At 46.4% G+C, this 20,665-nt stretch overlaps 1 protein-coding gene across 1 annotated transcript in view; it reads right to left on the reverse strand.

Moving 5' to 3' along the window:
- LOC125450148 (NACHT, LRR and PYD domains-containing protein 3-like) overlaps positions 1-11,415 on the reverse strand; it is a 51,343-nt gene extending 39,928 nt beyond the window's left edge. The window contains exons 1-2 of the mRNA XM_059643114.1: positions 11,057-11,415; positions 4,270-4,367 (exon numbers count right to left, since the gene is read on the reverse strand). Coding sequence (XP_059499097.1) covers positions 4,270-4,297 — 28 coding nt within the window. The 5' untranslated portion in view covers positions 4,298-4,367; positions 11,057-11,415. The remainder of the gene's footprint in view (positions 1-4,269; positions 4,368-11,056) is intronic.
- Between the last annotated feature and the right edge of the window lie 9,250 nt (positions 11,416-20,665).

A 20,665-nucleotide genomic window follows, 5' to 3' on the forward strand; every position in this document is an offset into this window, starting at 1 on the left:
TACTAAACTGGGGGAGGGCAAATTATGTCAGTATTAGGCAAGAGTATTGAGCAAGTCCATATTTGATATATGACAGTTGCTTATAGGATCTGCTGATCAGATTTCAGTACTGGCACATTCCAGTAAGATGGAAGGGCAAGGACGGCAAGGTAAGGGATCATTAGATAAAGAGGGAAGTTGTGAATTTAGTCAAAGGGGGAAAAAAGGAGCATTTTGAAGGTTAAGAAAGCTAAAATTGGACAGGGCCCCATTAAAAAAATAAAGAAAACAGGAAAGAACTCAAGCAGGGAATTAGGAAAATAAGAAGGAGCCACGAAATGACCTTGGCAAGTAGAGTTAAAAGAGAATCCAAAGAATCCCAAGGCACTCTATAAATATTTTTAAAAACAAGACACGAACTGGGTGAAGGTAGATAAAGGAGGGAACTTGTTAGTGGAGGCAGAGGATGTCAATGAGATTCTAAATGAGCATTTTGTATCCTTATTTACCCATGAGAAGGATATGGAGGATGGTGACATTTGTGTGGAGCATGCTTATATGCCAGGGCATTTTGATATCAAGACAGAAATAGTGTTGGGTCTCGTGAAGAGCATAAAGTTAGATAAGTCCATAGGGCTAATGGTATCTATCCCAGGTTCATGACAGAGGCAAGAGACAACGCTCCTGGGGCCTTGACTGAAAACTTTGCATCCTCATTAGCCACTGGCAATATCCTGGAGGACTGGTGACGAGTGGCACGGTGGCTCAGTGGTTAGCACTGCTGCCTCAGTGCCAGGGATCCGGGTTTGATTCCAGCCTCTGGCAACTGTCTGTATTGAATTTTGCTCCCCCTCCCCCACTGCATCCCCAAACCAGCCCAGTTCGACCCCTCCCCCCACAGCATCACAAAACCAGCCCCGCTTTTCCCCGCCTCCCTAACCTGTTCTTCCTCCCACCTACCAACCTCATTCCACCTCCCTGACCTGTCTGTCCTCCCTGGGCTGACCTATCCCCTCCCCACCTATACTCTCCTCTCCACCTATCTTCTCCTTGACACATCTTTGGTCTGCCTCCCCCTCTCTCCCCATTTATTTCAGAACCCTCTCCCCACACCCCCCTCTGAAGAAGGGTTCAGGCCCGAAACGTCAGCTTTTGTGCTCCTGAGATGCTGCTTGGCCTGCTGTGTTCATCCAGCTTCACACTTTAATACCTCTTACTCAGCTTTCTACTCTTTGTGAATCCAGAAGCCAGTGTATCATATTAGTCTGAAGACTTACACTCCCTGCCTATCTCTCAAAACAGTTTAAAACAAAAACTTCAATCGATTCCACCCCAACAGGATTGTCCCTAGGCCTCAATTACCATTCAATGACCATTCTGCTTGAACACAGATTCTCTTCTGGACTTGGAAAAATCAATTCCCAGGCACTGGCCTCATTAATGTCCAAGTTCTGCTGTCTGTTTAAACACAATGCACTTCCCGAGGATCACCGTCTCTGTCAGAATCTTTTTGATCAAGAGTCAGCATGCATTTAGCCTCCAGGCCTGGCCTCACAAACCAACAAACCACAATGTGTCCCAACATCAAAAAATCATTTCCAACTCACAATCCAAATCGATAAAGAATAATAAAAAGACCATCAGCAAAGCAACAGAAGATTCATTGATGGAGCTATCATGTGGCTCTTGCCAAAAAAAAGCTCATGATGCTCTGTTTCAGTTCCACCAGGACCTTTCCTGACTTAATTACTGCATTGCTCCAAACATGTACTAAAAAGAAGAGGTGAGATGAATATGACTGCCTTTGACAGCATGGTCATAATTAACAAAAGATGGTATAAAGAAGTCAGGGCAAAACTGTCAATGGGAATCAGGAGGAAAATCCTACTGGTTGGAGGCAGTAAGAAGAGAGTTGAGGTTGTTCAATGGTTATCATCTCAGCCCCAGCATGCAGGAGGTCTCAAGGTAGTACCTTGTGTTCAACCATCTTCTGTTGTTTCATCAATATCTTCCCTCCATCAAAAGGTCAGAAGTGGGGCCGTTCACTGATATTTACACAATATTCAACATCACTGGTAACTCCTCAGATACAGAAACACCTGTGTTTAAATGTTGCAAGACGCGGACAATATCCAGGTTTCAGCTAATAAGTGGTAAGTAACACTGACATCACGCAAATGCCAGGCGATGAACATCTTGTTGAGAATCAAACCATTGCTCCTTGACATTCAAAAGCAGTACCACTGCTAATTTCCCCCACCATCAATATCCTGAGGGGCTTACCTTTAACTGAACTGGTCAAGCCACATCGATACGGTAGCTATCACAACAAATGAGTGGTGACTAACTCATCTCTTGTCTCCCCAAAGTCTATCCACCATCTACAAAGCACTTGTTTCCACTTATCTAGATGGCTTCATTCAAGAAGCTTGACATCAAGGACAAAAACAGTCAATTTGACTGCTACCACGTCCACCTTTCAACTTCAATTTTCACTTCCATCACTGACACACTGTAACAATAATATATACCATCTAAAAGACTTATGATAACTCACCAAGGCTTCATTCAAAAGCAATTTCCAAACCCATGTCCTCAAGAACAATTACAGCAGATACATTGGAACACTAAAACAAAGTTGTTGGAAAAGCTCAGCAGGTCTGGGAGCATCTGTGGAGGAAAAAACAGAGTTACTGTTTCGGGTCCTGTGCCACTTCAATGTACCACCTTGCTCCCTGGCCAATATCTGTCGCTGGCTTGCTACGGTGTTCCAGTGAAGCCCAGCGCAAGCTGGAGGAACAACACCTCATTTTCTGCTTGGGGACCCTACAGTCCTACGGATTCAATAATTTTAGGGCCTAAACTCCCCCAAGTCCCACCCAACATGCCAGGCCTTGTTATCACATAGCCTGCCACTACACACCCACTGTTGTTAGTCACTAACAGTCCCCATTAACAACTATTCACCCTCCCAGCCAGATCGTTAGCAATTCCTTTGTCTCTCCAACTGTCTCTCTCTCTTTCTGGGCTCTATCCTACCATTTACTCCCTATCCCACCCACCCCCCCATTTTTCTGCATATAAACTGATGTTTTCCCAGCCACCATCAGTTCTGAGAAAGGGTCACCAGACCCGAAACGTTAACTGTTTTCTTCTCCACTGATGCTGCCAGACCTGCCGAGCTTTTCCAGCAACTTTGCTTTGGTTTCTGATTTACAGCATCCGCAGTTCTTTTGGTCCTTACTTGGGGATACTGTTTTCCCCTATACCAAGCACAATTCTAATTTGGAAGTACATCATTGACCCTTTATTGTTCTGGTGCCAAAATCCCAGAATACCTTTCCAAAAAGGAAAGTGTGTTCCAAGACCCTAAGGCTGCAGCTGCTCAAGGTGGCAGTTCACCTCCACCTTCCCTAGGCAATTAGCGATAGGTAATAAATACTTGCTCGTCAATAATACTCATTTTCCATGAGCAATCAGTCTTCCCCTCAAATCTTTGCAATCTGCTTCATAACTATGTGATTGACCTTATCTAAAGGTAAGACTCTTCTTTAAGACTGTAGTTTGATTTTGAACTTGATATGGAATTTAAATTATTTTGATCACTATTTCTCAGTTGATTTTTTACTGCGAGATTATTCATTAGTGCTATTCAAATGAGACCAATTAATATAAATTAGCTTCACCTCAAATCAATTTCACAATGTGTGGTTCCAGGGAACTACCACAAAAGCATTATGAATTCGTCTAGACCAGATTTGACTCATCTCGTCTCCAAGGACACAGTCCTCCACAGGCATGATATCATCTTTACTGCCCTTGCTTCAAGTTCTGACAGTGTAACTCCTGTTAGGTGCCTTATATACTAATCCCACTTGTCTTTCTGACTCTAGTTATTCTTAGTATCCACCAATGCTGATTCTACTTTCTTCTAAAAGCTCTTTCATGGGATTTTACTGTCACCGGCAATGGCATGTATTCACCAACTTCTTAAACCACTGCAGTCATCTGATTCAAATAATCCTACAATGCTTTCAGGAAGAAGGTCCAAGATTCTGTAAGCATCTGTGGCCCTTTTCTTTCCAGGCGGTAAAGGTCGTGTGTTTATACCTAGCTCATACTGCTGCCACTGCATCTCTGGTGGATGCAGTAAACGTTTACTTTGGTGGATTGAGCACCTGCTTTTTCTTTCCTCTCGATTGAGCCAAATGTCATGAACGTTATTGGAAATGCACTCATTCTTGCAATTTGGCAGTATTCCACCAAACTGGTCACTTGTGCCTGTCCTACCTTGATCCTTTGCTGTAGGGTCATACATCTTTATCCATTCAGTCTGGCTCCCTGGAGTACCATGTCTAATGCTTCAACCCCGGGTCAATCTAGAAAATCTTTAATCAAACACTCTCCAGTGAAATATACAGATCTCCTTTGTTGTTATTTAGAGAAACAGTTAAACTCTTAACTTTTACAGAATATTCCACTCTAACTGGGAGATAGGAGAGTCCCAGTTTCTTTGAAGAAATACGTTCATTGCCAGGTTCGTAGTTAAAGGTTCTAACATTCCCCAACTAAAAATACGACACAGATATTTCCCACTTCCCTTTATATTAGGTGAGTCAAGGCAGAGAAACAGGTGATTTGTCGCAACTGACTGAGGCCTACATATCAATGACCCAAATATGTACCCCAATGATCCCGTGTGTCCTAGTGACTCAGACCCTTACTCTAATTAGCTAATCTTTCATGCCACTGATTCAGCCTTGCTGCTATGCTCACCACCATAGTTCCAACATCCCGGCAACACTGAATGAGCCACAGCACAGGACTGCACACATAGTGGGTCCATGCCCCCCAGGTCACAGCCTGTGGGATCTCACTGGTGCCACCCTCTCAGGGGTCACACATTGATCTCATTGGCTCCCCGGACAAACACCGTCTGCCCTCACTTGCTTCATCCTCACTATGTCACACACCACCTTATCTCATTAGCCCCATTTTCCACATTATCGCCTGTTTCCATCGAAGATAATATATTTGTATTAATCCTAAAGAATATACAGTAGAAATTAAGTGTCGTCACTACTGCTAAGCAAGGAACAACAGCAGGTGGACTACAACGGTTCAAAAAGGCAGCTCATCACCACCTTCTCAAGGACAACTAGGGATGGGCAAGAAATGTTGGCCAGTCAGGAATGCCCACATCATACAAATGAATTAAAAGAAATTGGTGCAGTTGGGCAGCACGGGTGGCTCAGTGATTAGCACTGCTGCCTGCTAGGGACCCAGGGGTTCAATTCCAGCCTCGGATGACTGTCTGTGTGGAGTTTGCAAATTCTACCCGTGCCTGTGAGGGTTTCCTCTGGGTTCTCGGGTTTCCTCCCACAGTCCAAAGATGTGCAGGCTAGGTGGATTGGCCATGCTAAATTGCCCATAGCGTTGAGGGATGTGTAGATTAGGTGGGTTATTGGGGAATGGGTCCGGTGGGAGTAATGGTCTGAGGTTAGGTGTGGATTTGTTCGGCCTGTTTCCACACTGTAGGGATTCTATTAAAAAAAAGCCCGCTGGCCCTGATGGCTTGGACACTAGGATCCTAAAAGAGGTATCTACTGATATAGTGGATGTGTTGGTTGCAATTTTCCAAAAATCCTTTGATTTTGCAGAAGCACCAGAGGATTGGAAAACTGATAATGCAATACCTCCAGTCAAAATGGAGGCGGTCACAAGTGGATAACTATAGGTCGACTAGCCTAACATCTATTGTTGGAAAAAAAATCGGGATCAATTATAGACGACATATTAGCAGAACATTTGGAAAAGCATGAATTAGTTAAGCAGAGTCACAGCTTCACGAAAGGAAAATTATGTCTGACTAATTTATTACAGTCTCTCGAGGAACATTCAACCAGATTGATGGGGTGGGGAGGGGAGAGGTAACCAACAGGTGCATTTGACAAGGTACCTCACAAAACACTATCATGAGCTAAGAGCCCATGGTGATGGCAGTAGTATATTGGCATTGACAGAGATACAGGCAGTTTACAGAGAGATATTGATAGTTTAAGTCAACAAAATGTTGGCAAAATGGATATAATGTGAGAAAATGCAAAGTTGCTCATTTGGAAGGGAGAACAACAAAAATTATTTCAATGGAGACAAACTTCAGAAAGCTGCAACACAAAGGGACTTGGGGGGAGGTGGTGCGGAGAAGAGGTACTTGTGAATGAAACACAGAAAGCCAGACACACAGGTGCAGTTGGTCATCAGGAAGGCTAGAGAAATGGAGGCCAAGGGTTCTCTTGTGGTGGCATCCCTATCCCTGAACCGAGACATCTGGATTGGAGTCCCTCCTATTCCAGAGGTGTCTAAATACATTTCTGAACAAATTGATTTGAAAACTAAGTTAATAATAAAAAAAATGAAATGTTGGCCCTTATTTCAAGGGGTTTGGAGTATAAAAGGAAGAAAGTCTTACTGCAACTGTCCTAATCTGAGAACAAAGCAGCATCGATTTAAGATTAAAATGAGGGGGACTTTCTTCTCTCAGAGGGTTGAGTGTCTTTTTGCTCCACAGCAGTCTGCAGTAAAGAGTTCCGAGTCTTTGTGTATATTTATGTCTGAGATACACAGATCTGGATCACTGGGGGAATCAAGAGTTCCAGGAAAAGGGTAGGAAAGTGGATGTGAGGAATGCTGGATCAGCCATGATCCTACTGAATGGTGGAGCAGGCTGCAGGGACCGAATGGTTTACTCCTGTTCCTATTTTTTAGGTTCTTATGGTTTGAAGACTGGTTAGTACCTAGAAGAAAGAGGATTGAAGTTAATGTATCTTTTTCAGATTGGAAAGATACGATTATTGGAGTGCAACAAGAATTAGTCCTTGAAACTGAAATATTTACCATGTATGTTGATGACATGTATGAGGGGGCCAAGTGTCATGTAGGCAAATTTGCCTACAATACAAAATAGGTGGGAGGACAGGTTGTGTTGAAGACATAAGGAATCTGCAAGGGGATATAGATAAACTGAGTTAATGGGCTAAAACTTAGCAGATAGATTTTAACATTAGAAAGTGTGAGGTTTTGTGCTTTGGTAGGATGAATCAAAAAACAGATTATCATTTAAATGGATAAAAACCACAAATAGGTGCAGCACAAACAAACGGTTTGTTTTTGTGCATGAAACACAAAATGTTAGTATGTGGTGCAGCAATAAATGAAAAACTCAACTTGAAGTCTGGCTGTTATTGCTAGAATGTTAAAGTTTAAAAATTTAGACGTTATGGTTTGGCCACATCGGGAGTACAGAATTCAGTATTGGTCCTTGAGTTTGAAAAAGATATGCTGATATACTGCTGGTCAAAGGGATTTACTGTGCTGATTCCTGGGTTGAAGGGCTTGACTTATCAAATACATTTAAGGTTGAGATAGACTTTTTTTCCCCAATAAGGGAATGAGGGGTTATGTGAAATATTTTCATATTATACATCATCTCATTGAATAGCTGACCAGGCTTGGGCACACTTCTGCTCCTACATCATATAGTCCTTTGCGAACAGTCAACAAGGTCTGGTCATTATTTGTTAGAGTTTAGAAGAACGAATGGTGATCTTGTTGCAACCTACAAAATTCTGAGGGGATAAAATAAAATAAAAACTGCAGAAGCTTACAAAATTATGGACATGGAGAGAATGCCTACTTGAGTCTTTTACTTAGGGCAGTAAATCTCAATTACTAATAGGTTATAGCTTAAAGTAAAACGGTGGGTGGGATATAAAGGATCTGCCAGTGGCAAGTTTTTTTTCCTAAACGTACAGTGTAGAAAAAAATCCTTCCAGCCCAACAAGTCCACACCGACCCTCACAGCATCCCACACAGACCCATCCCCTTATAAAGATGGAGGGAAGATATTGATGAAATGACAGAAGATAGTTGAACACAAAGGTACTACCTTGAGACCTCCTGCATGCTGGGGCTGACATGATTACCAATGAACAACTTCAACTTTCTCCTTTTGCTCTCGGTATGCCTCCAACTAGTGGGAATTCTGCCCCGAATCCCATTGACAGTTTTGCCATGACTTCTTGATAACCATCCTTTGTTAATTATGACCATGCTGTCAAGGGCAGTCAATTTCACCTCACCTCTGGAGTTCACCTTTTTTTTTAAAGCCCATGTTTGGATCAATGCTGTAATTAAATCAGGAAAGATCCTGGTGGAACTGAAACTGAGCATCATGAGATTTTTTTTAGCAAAAACCACTTGATAGCACCGTCAATGAATCTTCCGTCACTTTGCTGATGATCTTTTTATTCTTTTTTAAATCGATTTGAATTGTCAACTGAAATTGACTTTTTGATGTTGGGACACATTGTGGTAAAAGCAAAGGAATAGACTAAACATGCTTTGTTGGTTTGAGAGGCTAGGCCTGGAGGCTAAACGCATGCTGAGTCTTGACCAAAAACATTCTGACGGACAGAGTGACCCTCAGGAACAGCTTATACCAGGAGATTGCCTGGATTAGAGGGTAAGCCTCCTCTGCACCCTCTCCAAAGCCTACACATCCTGTCTGTAATGTGGCAACCATAATTAAACGCAGTGGTCTGCGTGGCCTAAACAAAGTCTTTTAAAGCTGCAACATGACACCCTGTCTCTTGTACTCAATTCCCTGATCATTGACACCCTTTACCACCCTATCTACAAGACTGATAACTTTCAGGGTGCTATGGACTTGAATCCCAAGATCCCTATGTATATGAACACTGTTCAGGGTCCTGCCATTAACTGTATACTTTTCTTTAATGTTTGATCTCCCAAAGTGCAGTGTCTCACACTTACCCAGATTAAGCTCCATGTGCTTTTTCTCCGCCCATATCTGGAATTGATCGAGATGCCATTATATCCTTTGACAACCTTGTACACTAACCATACCTCCACCAATCTTCGTATCGTCTGCAATCTTACTAACCCACCCACTCAGCTACGTTTTGATCCAAATCAAACAACAGAGGTCCCTGTAAGGGTTTCTGTGGAACATCACCAATCATGGACCTCCAGCTAGAAAAACACCCTTTCACCGCTGCTGTCAACCATCTATGGACAAACCAATTCTGAATCCACGTGGCCAAGTCACTGTGGCTCCTGTGCATCTTAATCTGGATAAGTCATGGGGCAGCATTGCTGCCTCACATTGTCAGGGACCCACGTTCAATTCCAGCTTTGGGCAACTGTCTGTGTGCAGGTTGAATGTTCATTCCATGTTTTGGGTGCTGCGGTTTCCTTCTACAGTCCAAAGATGTGCAGTTTAGGTGGATTAGCCACGATCATTTACCCACAGTATTCAGAGATGAGTAGGTTAGGCGCATTAGCCATGAGAAATGCAGGGTTACAGGGATATGGGTGGGTGATTGGTCTGGGTGGGATGCTGTTCAAAGGATCGGTGTGGGTACGTTTGGCTGAATGGCCTGTTTCAACAATGCACAGATTATATAGATATGGAGCTTACCACGAGGAACCTTGTCAAAAGCCTTACTAAAGTCCAGGTGAACAACATCCACTGCTCTACCCTCATTGATCAAATTTGTCAACTGAAAATTCAATGAAGTTAGTAAAACATAATTTGCCTCACACATAGCAATGCTGACTGTCCCTAATTAGGCTATGCTTTTCCAAATGCACTTAAATCCTATATGTAAGAATTATTTCCTATATCTTCCCAACCACCAATGTGACACCTACCCGTCTATAGTTTTCTGGATTGTCCCTATTTCCCTTATCATAGAATCTTCACAGCATGGTAAGAGGCCATTCAACCCTTCTGAAGGCCATCCTACCCAGACCCATGCCCCAACCCTACATTTCCCAAAGCTAACACACCTAAGCTACACATCCCAAGCTACACATCCCTGAACACAATGAGCAATTTAGCATGGCCATTCCACCTAGCCTGCACATCTTTGAATTGTGGGAAGAAACCAGAGCACCCACGGACACGGACACACACACACACAGAGAATGTGCAAACTCCAAACAGACAGTCACCCAAGTGTGGAATTGAACCCAGGTCCCTGGTGCTGTGAGTAGCAGTCCTAGCCATTGTGCCACCCCAGTTATAGAACAAGTTTAAGAGGCAACTTGACATATGCATGAATAGTCAGGGACTAGAGGGGCACTTACTGCATAAAGACAGAGTTTAGAAAGGCATCATGTGTCAGTGGGCTTGATGGGCCGAAACACCTGCTGCTGTGCTGTAGTGTTCTTTGATCCTGGAGATGTGAAACAAAAACAGGAACTCCCGGCAAAACTCAGCAGTTCCAGCAGCATCTGCGGGTCGGATGAAGTTACCAGGCCCATCAAGTGATCTCTGATGAAGGGTCTAGGCCCGAAACGTCAGCTTTTGTGCTCCTGAGATGCTGCTTGGCCTGTTGTGTTCATCCAGCCTCACATTTTATTACCATCAATTTAACTCTCCTTTTCCCCCCCACAGAGTCGGGTCACCGGACCCAAAACGTTAACTCTGTTTTCTCCTCCACGGTTGCTGCCAGATCGGCTGACCTTTTCCAGCAACATTGTTTTTGTTCTCCCCACAGATGTTGCCAGATCCACCAAGTTTTGCAGCAAAATTCTGAGGTTTTTTTTAAACGCGGTGGGTGCTCAGATGTCTGTGACTACTACCTAGTTAAAACGGAGGTGCAAAAGAATTTCTCCTCCCAGAGGGTCAGGGCAATTCCGAAATGCTATCCCCAGAAAGTGATGTGGAGGCGAGAAAAACTGAGAATTTAAACAAGAGGTGGTAGATCTTCGAATTACCGGGAACTTTGAGGGCTATGCTGAACGGACATGAAGAAGTTGACCCCGGTTGAGATAGGCTGCAGGGGTTGAAATGGCCCACTCCTGCTCCTCTTACCATTCCCCCTATCATTTCCGCCTTGAAGCGAAATATTTCCCTTCAAAGTACAAATATACCTCATGGACCAGTCCGTGCTTTAACAACATCAGAGTAAAACCATATCAATAATAAAAATCAGTAAGTGCTCTAATATTAACAGAATGACAATAAACATTGTATCGATTACTCAACCTAAACACGAACTTGAAAATCGCCCACCGAAGGTAGAAGTAGCTATAGCACCTGCGCACAAACGTAAACCGATCCCCCGCAAAGGAAATGCGATCGCGCGCCCGGACGGTTGAACGGCCGAGGATTCCTTTTCAGCGAATGATTACCCGTGCGGACATCTGCCAGTCACACGGAGCCAGCCAATAGGAAGCCGGGTCGTTGTCCTCGTGACGACTCCGCCCTATTCCCTCTAAAGGAGTTGGGGCGCTCCTTCCGGAGTTGTAGAGCGACACGGGATAGGAAATGTAGTTAAAGTTTCAACTTTCTGGCAATTCCGAATTAAACCGAAATCGCTTAGTGTGATCGTTAGCAGTGCAGTGGTTTTGTTTTTCATGTCAGGCGTACTCAAGCGAAAAAAAATTACGAGCCGCCATCTCAGGTACGGAGGTAGAGGAGATAATGGGAACTGCAGATGCTGGAGATTCCAAGATAATAAAATGTGAAGCTGGATGAACACAGCAGGCCAAGCAGCATCTCAGGAGCACAAAAGCTGACGTTTCGGGCCTAGACCCTTCATCAGAGAGGGGGATGGGGGGAGGGAACTGGAATAAATAGGGAGAGAGGGGGAGGCGGACCGAAGATGGAGAGTAAAGAAGATAGGTGGAGAAGGTGTGGGTGGAGAGGTAGGGAGGGGATAGGTCAGTCCAGGGAAGACGGACAGGTCAAGCAGGTGGGATGAGGTTAGTAGGTAGCTGGGGGTGCGGCTTGGGGTGGGAGGAAGGGATGGGTGAGAGGAAGAACCGGTTAGGGAGGCAGAGACAGGTTGGACTGGTTTTGGGATGCAGTGGGTGGGGGGGAAGAGCTGGGCTGGTTGTATGGTGCAGTGGGGGGAGGGGATGAACTGGGCTGGTTTAGGGATGCAGTGGGGGAAGGGGAGATTTTGAAACTGGTGAAGTCCACATTGATACCATATGGCTGCAGGGTTCCCAGGCGGAATATGAGTTGCTGTTCCTGCAACCTTCGGGTGGCATCATTGTGGCAGTGCAGGAGGCCCATGATGGACATGTCATCAAGAGAATGGGAGGGGGAGTGGAAATGGTTTGCGACTGGGAGGTGCAGTTGTTTGTTGCGAACCGAGCGGAGGTGTTCTGCAAAGCGGTCCCCAAGCCTCCGCTTGGTTTCCCCAATGTAGAGAAAGCCGCACCGGGTACAGTGGATGCAGTATACCACATTGGCAGATGTGCAGGTGAACCTCTGCTTAATGTGGAATGTCATCTTGGGGCCTGGGATGGGGGTGAGGGAGGAGGTGTGGGGACAAGTGTAGCATTTCCTGCGGTTGCAGGGGAAGGTGCCGGGTGTGGTGGGGTTGGAGGGCAGTGTGGAGCGAACAAGGGAGTCACGGAGAGAGTGGTCTCTCCGGAAAGCAGACAGGGGTGGGGATGGAAAAATGTCTTGGGTGGTGGGGTCGGATTGTAAATGGCGGAAGTGTCGGAGGATAATGCGTTGTATCCGGAGGTTGGTAGGGTGGTGTGTGAGAACGAGGGGGATCCTCTTGGGGCGGTTGTGGCGGGGGCGGGGTGTGAGGGATGTGTCGCGGGAAATGCGGGAGACGCGGTCGAGGGCGTTCTCAATCACCGTGGGGGGGAAGTTGCGGTCCTTAAAGAACTTGGACATCTGGGATGTGCGGGAGTGGAATGTCTTATCGTGGGAGCAGATGCGGCGGAGGCGGAGGAATTGGGAATAGGGGATGGAATTTTTGCAGGAGGGTGGGTGGGAGGAGGTGTATTCTAGGTAGCTGTGGGAGTCGGTGGGCTTGAAATGGACATCAGTTACAAGCTGGTTGCCTGAGATGGAGACTGAGAGGTCCAGGAAGGTGAGGGATGTGCTGGAGGGCTTGAAATGGACATCAGTCCACATTAAGCAGAGGTTCACCTGCACATCTGCCAATGTGGTATACTGCATCCACTGTACCCGGTGCGGCTTTCTCTACATTGGGGAAACCAAGCGGAGGCTTGGGGACCGCTTTGCAGAACACCTCTGCTCAGTTCGCAACAAACAACTGCACCTCCCAGTCGCAAACCATTTCCACTCCCCCTCCCATTCTCTTGATGACATGTCCATCATGGGCCTCCTGCACTGCCACAATGATGCCACCCGAAGGTTGCAGGAACAGCAACTCATATTCCGCCTGGGAACCCTGCAGCCATATGGTATCAATGTGGACTTCACCAGTTTCAAAATCTCCCCTTCCCCCACTGCATCCCTAAACCAGCCCAGTTCATCCCCTCCCCCCACTGCACCACACAACCAGCCCAGCTCTTCCCCCCCACCCACTGCATCCCAAAACCAGTCCAACCTGTCTCTGCCTCCCTAACCGGTTCTTCCTCTCACCCATCCCTTCCTCCCACCCCAAGCCGCACCCCCAGCTACCTACTAACCTCATCCCACCTGCTTGACCTGTCCGTCTTCCCTGGACTGACCTATCCCCTCCCTACCTCCCCACCCACACCTTCTCCACCTATCTTCTTTACTCTCCATCTTCGGTCCGCCTCCCCCTCTCTCCCTATTTATTCCAGTTCCCTCCCCCCATCCCCCTCTCTGATGAAGGGTCTAGGCCCGAAACGTCAGCTTTTGTGCTCCTGAGATGCTGCTTGGCCTGCTGTGTTCATCCAGCCTCACATTTTATTATCAGGTACGGAGGTACCTGGGCGCAGAATCTTGGGCAAATCAGAAAAGCAAAGGAAAAGAAAAACAGAACTAAGCTGAACATTGCAGTCCTTCTTCGTAACTTGTAGAAAACCAAGCTAATAATTCAACGTCACAGTCCGTAAGCGCCTGACCATGCTGAGCTCGCACTCCATTTTAACACGCAGTCCCTTCTTGTTTCTGTATCTATTTCCATCGTGGCTTGTTCCGTTGTCACTTGCCCAGCCGCCGGGGCTGTACTTTGATTTATCTCTGCTTTGCCTTCTTTAATCCGTTCCAACTTGTGGTTGAAGCTGAGACATTTAGAAATTCCAGAGTCCTGTGGAATGGGAACAGATGTTTCAGCCCAACTTCCTCTAGCAGCTTGTTTTGCACCACCCTCCATGTGTGCAAAAGTTGATCCCGGGTCTGTTTTAAATCTTTTCCCTTTCACCTTTTCTATGGCCCTCATGATTTTGTAAACCTCTAACAGGTCATTCCCTCAGCCCCTCGCAGTGCTCTGGTGGAGAAAAGGAAATCCCAGCCAATCCTCACAGTGTGGATGTAGCTGGAGGAACGCAGCAGATCAGAGCATTGGGAAAGTTGAAGTTTTGGGTCAGAACAAGGATCTGTTGTCTCTGATTGCAGCATCTGCAGTTCTTGTTATCTCCAGCCTCATAATTCAAACTTTCTAGTCTTGATAACATCCTTCTTATTCTTTTTTGCACCCTTTCCACTTTAATAACATCCTGAAGCCTTCCACTGCCAAAGTTACCTATCCACATGCAAACAATCTCCCTGTAACAATTAGTTGCTGTTTCAGTGTTGATGCCAGTCACAGGGAAAGGATGTATTTTTGCAGTGAGATAAGGTGTAGAGCTGGATGAACACAGCAGACCAAGCAGCATCGTAGGAGCAGGAAAGCTGACGTTTCGGGATTAGACACTTCATCAGAAATGTGGGAGGGGAAGGGAGTTCTGAAATAGAGAGCGGCAGGCGGATAGAAGATGGATAGAGGAGACAGACTGATCAAAGACGCGGGGATAGAGCCAGTAAAGGTGTGTAGGTAGGGCAGTAGGTAGGAGATAGGTCTGTCCGGGGAGATGGACAGGTCAAGGGGGCACGATGAGGTTGGGAGGTTGGAGATGGGGGTGGGGCTTGAGGTGGGAGGAAGGACAGGTTAGGGAGGCTGGGACGAGCTGGGCTGGTTTTGAGATGTGGCAGGGGGACGGGAGATTTTGAAGCTTGTGAGGTCCACATTGATACCATTGGGCTGCAGGATTCCCAAGCGGAATGTGAGTTGCTGTTCCTGCAACTTTTGGGTGGCATCATTGTGGCACTGCAGGAGGCCCAGGATGGATATGTCGTCTGAGGAATGGGAGGGTGAGTTTAAATGGTTTGCGACTGGGTGGTGCAGTTGTTTCTTGCGAACTGAGCGGAGGTGTTCTGCAAAGCGGTCCCCAGCCTATGCTTGGTTTCCCCGATGTACAGGAGGCCACAATGGGAAGAGCGGATGCAGTATACCACATTAGCAGATTTGCAGGTGAACATCTGCTCGATGTGCAAAGTCTTCTTGGGGCCTTGGATGAGGGTGAGGGAGGTGGTGTAGGGGCAGGTGTAGCACTTCCTGCAGTTGCATGGAAAAGCGCCGGGTGTGGTGGGGCTGGAGGGGAATGTGGAGCAGACAAGGGAGTCATGGAGAGAGTGGTCCCTCCAGAAGGCAGATAAGGGTGGGGAGGGAAAAATGTCTATGGTGGTGGGTTTGGATTGCAGGTAGTGGAAGTGTCAGAGAATGATGTGTTGGATCCGGAGGTTGGTGGGGTGGTACGTGAGGACGAGGGGGGTTCTGTTTTGGTTTTTATTGCGGGTAGGGGATGTGAGGGATGAGTTGTGGGAAATGCGGGAGACATGATCGAGGGCGTTCTCGACCACTGCCGGGGGGGGAAAGCTGAGGTCCTTGAAAAACGAGGACATCTGAGTTCTTTAGATAAGTGTTAATGCTGATGATCTAGTTTGTCCTGAGCTAAATTTACATCAGACACAGAGATCACTAACCTTAGTATCCTGCCCTTTTGATTGAGTTAATAAATCCTGTTATTTCCCAAGTGTAATTTCCTCCCTGTTCCTGTTTTTTTTTCAGTTTATTCACTTGTGATGGTGCTGTTGGGTTAACGTTTATTTCGAATACCTCATTGATTTTGCCCGTGAACATGCCCACTGGACTATTTCCAGTTCCTCTTTATGCAAATTCTTCAACTGCCAACAGTAAGAAATAAGGCCTTGTTACCTGCAAGGCAATGCAATCCATTCCATGTGATTATCCTTCCCTTGTCATTCTATCCTGTCTTTACACTAACTTTGACCTGCACAATGGTGAGGATAAAGATACAAAAATTAGTTGTATCTGGAAATTGGACTTATGGGGATTTCTGAGATTCTAAATATATTGCAAAACTGTGCTTTTGGTAAATCTGATTATAGATACAGGTTAGAGTGGTGGTGCTAAATGTTTATACTTTTGCAGTGTTCTTCAATCAGATGCTGAGAAAATTGAGAATGTAATAAGTATATTCAAACAGAAACAGCAACCAGATCATGCCTTGGTAAACATGCAGGACAGTAGACACCAAAGAAATCACATCTAGCTCTGTTTTACATGTTACAGTGGTTTACTAAAGAAACTGTATCTCTTGTTAAGCAGAAGAGGGAAGCTTATGTGACGTTGAGACGAGATGGTTCAGATGAGGCGATGGAGAGTTACAGATTAGCTAGGAAGGATTTAAAGAGAAAGTTAAGAAGAGCAAGGAGAGGACATGAGCAGACATTAGCAGGTAGAATAAAGGAAAACCCTAAAGCTTTCTATAGGTATGTGAGGAATAAAAGGATGGCTAGGGTAGGAATAGGGCCGTCAAAGACAGAAGTGGGAAGTTGTGTGTGGACCTGGTGGAGATTGGAGAGATGCTAAACGAATATTTCTCATCTGTTTTCACTCAGGAAAAGGAGAATATTGTAAAGGAGAAGACTGAGATACGGGCTATTAGACTTGAAAGGATTGAGGTTAATAAGGAGGAGGTGTTATCAATTCTAGAAGGTGTGAAGGTAGATAGATCCCCTGGGCTGGATGGGATTTTTCCGAGAATTCTCTGGGAAGCTAGGGAGGAGATGGCAGAACCTTTGGCCTTGATCTTTGAGTCGTCATTGTCTACAGGTTTAGTACCAGAGGACTGGAGGATTGCAAATGTTGTGCCCTTGTTCAAGAAGGGCAGTAGAGATGACCCAAGTAATTATAGACCAGTAAACGTTACGTCTGTTGTAGGAAAAGTTTTGCAAAGGATTATAAGAGATAGGATTTATAATCATCTAGCAAGCAACAATTTGATTGGAGATAGTCAACATAGATTCATCCAAAACCATCCATGACCTCATCACCTCAGGTGACCTCCCATCCACAGCCTCCAACCTCATTGTTTCCCAACCCCGCACCGCCCGCTTCTATCTCCTTCCCAAAATCCACAAACCCGGCTGTCCTGGCCAACCCATTGTCTCTGCCTGCTCCTGCACCACCGAACTCATGTCCACCTCAAGGCTCACTGCTTCTTCCTGTCCCGCAGGCCCGACCAGTCCCCCTCCATCGACACCCTCATCGCCTAGCCGAACTCAACAACTTCTCCTTCGATTCCTCCCACTTCCTGCAGACAAAGGGGGTGGCCATGGGTACCTGCATGGGCCCAAGCAATGCCTGCCTCTTTGTAGGTTACGTGGAACAGTCCCTCTTCTGCACCTACACTGGCCCCAAACCCCATCTCTTCCTCCGTTACATTGATGACTATATCGGCGCCGCCTCTTGCTCCCAAGAGGAGCTTAAACAGTTCATCCACTTTACCAACACCTTCCACCCCAACCTCAAGTTTACCTGGGCCATCTTAACACATCCCTCACCTTCCTGGATCTCTTTGTCTCCATCTCAGGCAACCAGGTAGAAACTGATGTCCACTTCAAGCTCACTGACTCCCACAGCTACCTAGAATACACCTCCTCCCACCTCGCTCCCTACAAAAATTCCATCCCCTATTCCCAATTCCTTCGGCTCCGCCTCATCTGCTCTCAGGATGAGACATTCCACTCCTGCATATCCCAGATGTCCTCGTTATTCAAGGACCGCAAACTCCCCCCCGCAGTGGTCCAGAACGCCCTTTACCGTGTCTCCCGCATTTCCCACAACACATCCCTCACACCCCGCCCCCCCAACCACCGGCCTAAAAGAATCCCCCTCGTCCTCGCATACCATCCCACCAACTTCCGGATACAACGCATCATCCTCTGACACTTCCGCCATCCACAATCCAACCCCACCACCCAAGACATTTTTCCATCCCCACCCTTGTCCTCCTTCCAGAGAGACCATTCTCTCTGTGACCCCCTTGTCCGCTCCACCCTCCGTTCCAACCCCACCAAACCCAGCACCTTCCCCTGCAACCGCAGGAAGTGCTACACATGCCCCCACACCTCCTCCCTCACCCACATCCCAGGCCCCAAGATGACTTTCCATATTAAGCAGATGTTCACCTGCACATCTGCCAATGTATTATACTGTATCTACTGTACCTGGTGTGGCTTCCTCTACATTGGGAAAACCAAGCGGAGGCTTGGGGACCGCTTTGCAAAACACCTCCGCTCGGTTCGCAATAAACAACTGCACCTCCTAGTCATGAACCATTTTAACTCCCCCTCCCATTCCTCAGACGACATGTCCATCATGGGCCTCCTGCAGTGCCATAATGATGCCATCCAAAGGTTGCAGGAACAGCAACCCATATTCCGCTTGGGAACCCTGCAGCCCAATGGTATCAATGTGGACTTCTCAAGCTTCAAAATCTCCCCTCCCCAACTGCATCCCAAACCCAGCCTAGCTCACCCCCTCCCCCCACTGCATCACAAAACCAGCCCAGCTCATCCCTGCTTCCCTAACCTGTTCTTCCTCTCACCTATCCCCTCCTCACAGCTCAGCCGCTCTTTCATTTCCCACCTACCAACCTCATCCCGCCTCCATGGTCTGTCCGTCCTCCCTGGACTGACCTATCCCCTCCCTACCTATACTTTCCTCTCCACTATCCACCTTCGGTCTGCCTCCCCCTCTCTCCCTATTTATTTCAGAACCCTCTCCCCATCCCCCTCTCTGATGAAGGGCCTAGGCCCAAAACGTCAGCATTTGTGCTCTTGAGATGCTGGTTGGCCTGCTGTGTTCATCCAGCTTCACACTTTGTTATCATGCATTCATCAAGGGCAGGTCATGTCTCACAAACCTCATTGAGTTTTTTGAGAAGGTGACCAAGCATGTGGATGAGGGTACGGCAGTTGACGTAGTGTACGTGGACTTCTGTAAAGCCTTTGATAAGGTTCCACATGGTAGGTTATTGGAGAAAATACAGAGGCATGGGATTGGGGGAGATTTAGCAGTTTGGATTAGAAACTGGCTTTCTGTAAGAAAGCAATGAGTGGTGTTTGATGGAAAATATTCAGCCTGGAGGCTGGTTACTTGGGGTGTGCCTCAAGGATCTGTTTTTGGACCACTGCTGTTTGTCATTTTTATAAATGACTTGGACGCAGGCATAGGTGGCTGGATTAGTAAGTTTGCAGATGGCACTGAAATCGGTGGAGTGGTGGACAGTGTGGAAGAATGTTGCAGGCTGCAAGGAGACTTGGATAAACTGCAGAATTGGGCTGAAAGGTGGCACATTGAGTTTAATGCAGATAAATGTGAGGTGATTTACTTTTGGGAAGAATAATAGGAAGGCAGAACACTGGGTCAATGGAAAGATTCTGGGTAGTGTGGATCTGCAGAGGGATCTTGATATCCATGTACTTAGATCCCTGAAAGTTGTCACCCAGTTTGATAATGCTGTTAAGAAGGCATATGGTGTGTTAGGTTTTATTGGTAGAGGGATTGAGTTCCAGAGCCGTGATGTCATGCTGCAACAGTACTAAACGCTATTGCGGTCTCACTTGGAATACTGCGTGCAGTTCTGGTTGGCCCATTACAGGAAGGATGTGGAAGCATTGGAGAAGGTGCAGAGGAGATTTACCAGGATGTTGCCTGGTCTGGAGCAAAGGCCTTATGAAGAAAGGCTGAGGGACTTGGGTCTGTTCTCATTGGAGAGAAGGAGGCTAAGAGGGGATTTAATAGAGACATACAGGATGATCAGAGGATTAGATGGGGTGGGAAATTGACATTGGTTTGTACGTGGGGACATAGCTGCAAATTGAGGGGTGATAGATTTAAGACAGATGTCAGAGTCAGGTTCTTTACTCAGAGAGTGGTAAGGGTGTGGAATGCCCTGCCTGCCGATGTAGTTCACTCAGCCACATGAGGGGCATTGCAACTGTCCTTGGAAACGCATATGGATGATGATCGGTTCGTGTAGAGGGATGGGCTTAGATTAGTTCACAGGTCGGTGCAACATCTATGTTCTATGTTAGAATGAGCAGCAAGACTTGATACAGTATATGGGCTGCCATCCCTGCAACAGCATGCAGGATTAGAGTCTGGAGCAGAGATGGGGTGCGGGGAAGGTAGTCTTGGTACTTACCTTGGAGCAGCTGACTGCCAGTTTAGAGCGTCTGGGTGTTGGATCTAGAATTGATTGCAAGAAATGACATTGGGTCAGATGATACAGAACCTGTGTGGGTAGAGTTAAGGAACCATGCCGGTTACAAACGAAGTCATTATGGGAGTTACGTACAGGCCTCCAAATAGTAGTCAGGCTGTGGGGAAGAAGATACACCAGGAGATAGAAAAGGCCTGTAAGAAAATCAACATAGTGATACTGGGTGATTTAAATACGCAGGTGGACTGGGAAAATCTGGTTGGTAGTGGATTGCAAGAAAAGGAATTTATGGAATGTCAATGCATTGGCTTTTTGAAGCAGCTTGTGGTGCAGCCCACTA

The sequence above is a fragment of the Stegostoma tigrinum genome, chromosome 48 (assembly GCF_030684315.1).
Source record: "Stegostoma tigrinum isolate sSteTig4 chromosome 48, sSteTig4.hap1, whole genome shotgun sequence".
NCBI classification, from domain to species: domain Eukaryota; kingdom Metazoa; phylum Chordata; class Chondrichthyes; order Orectolobiformes; family Stegostomatidae; genus Stegostoma; species Stegostoma tigrinum.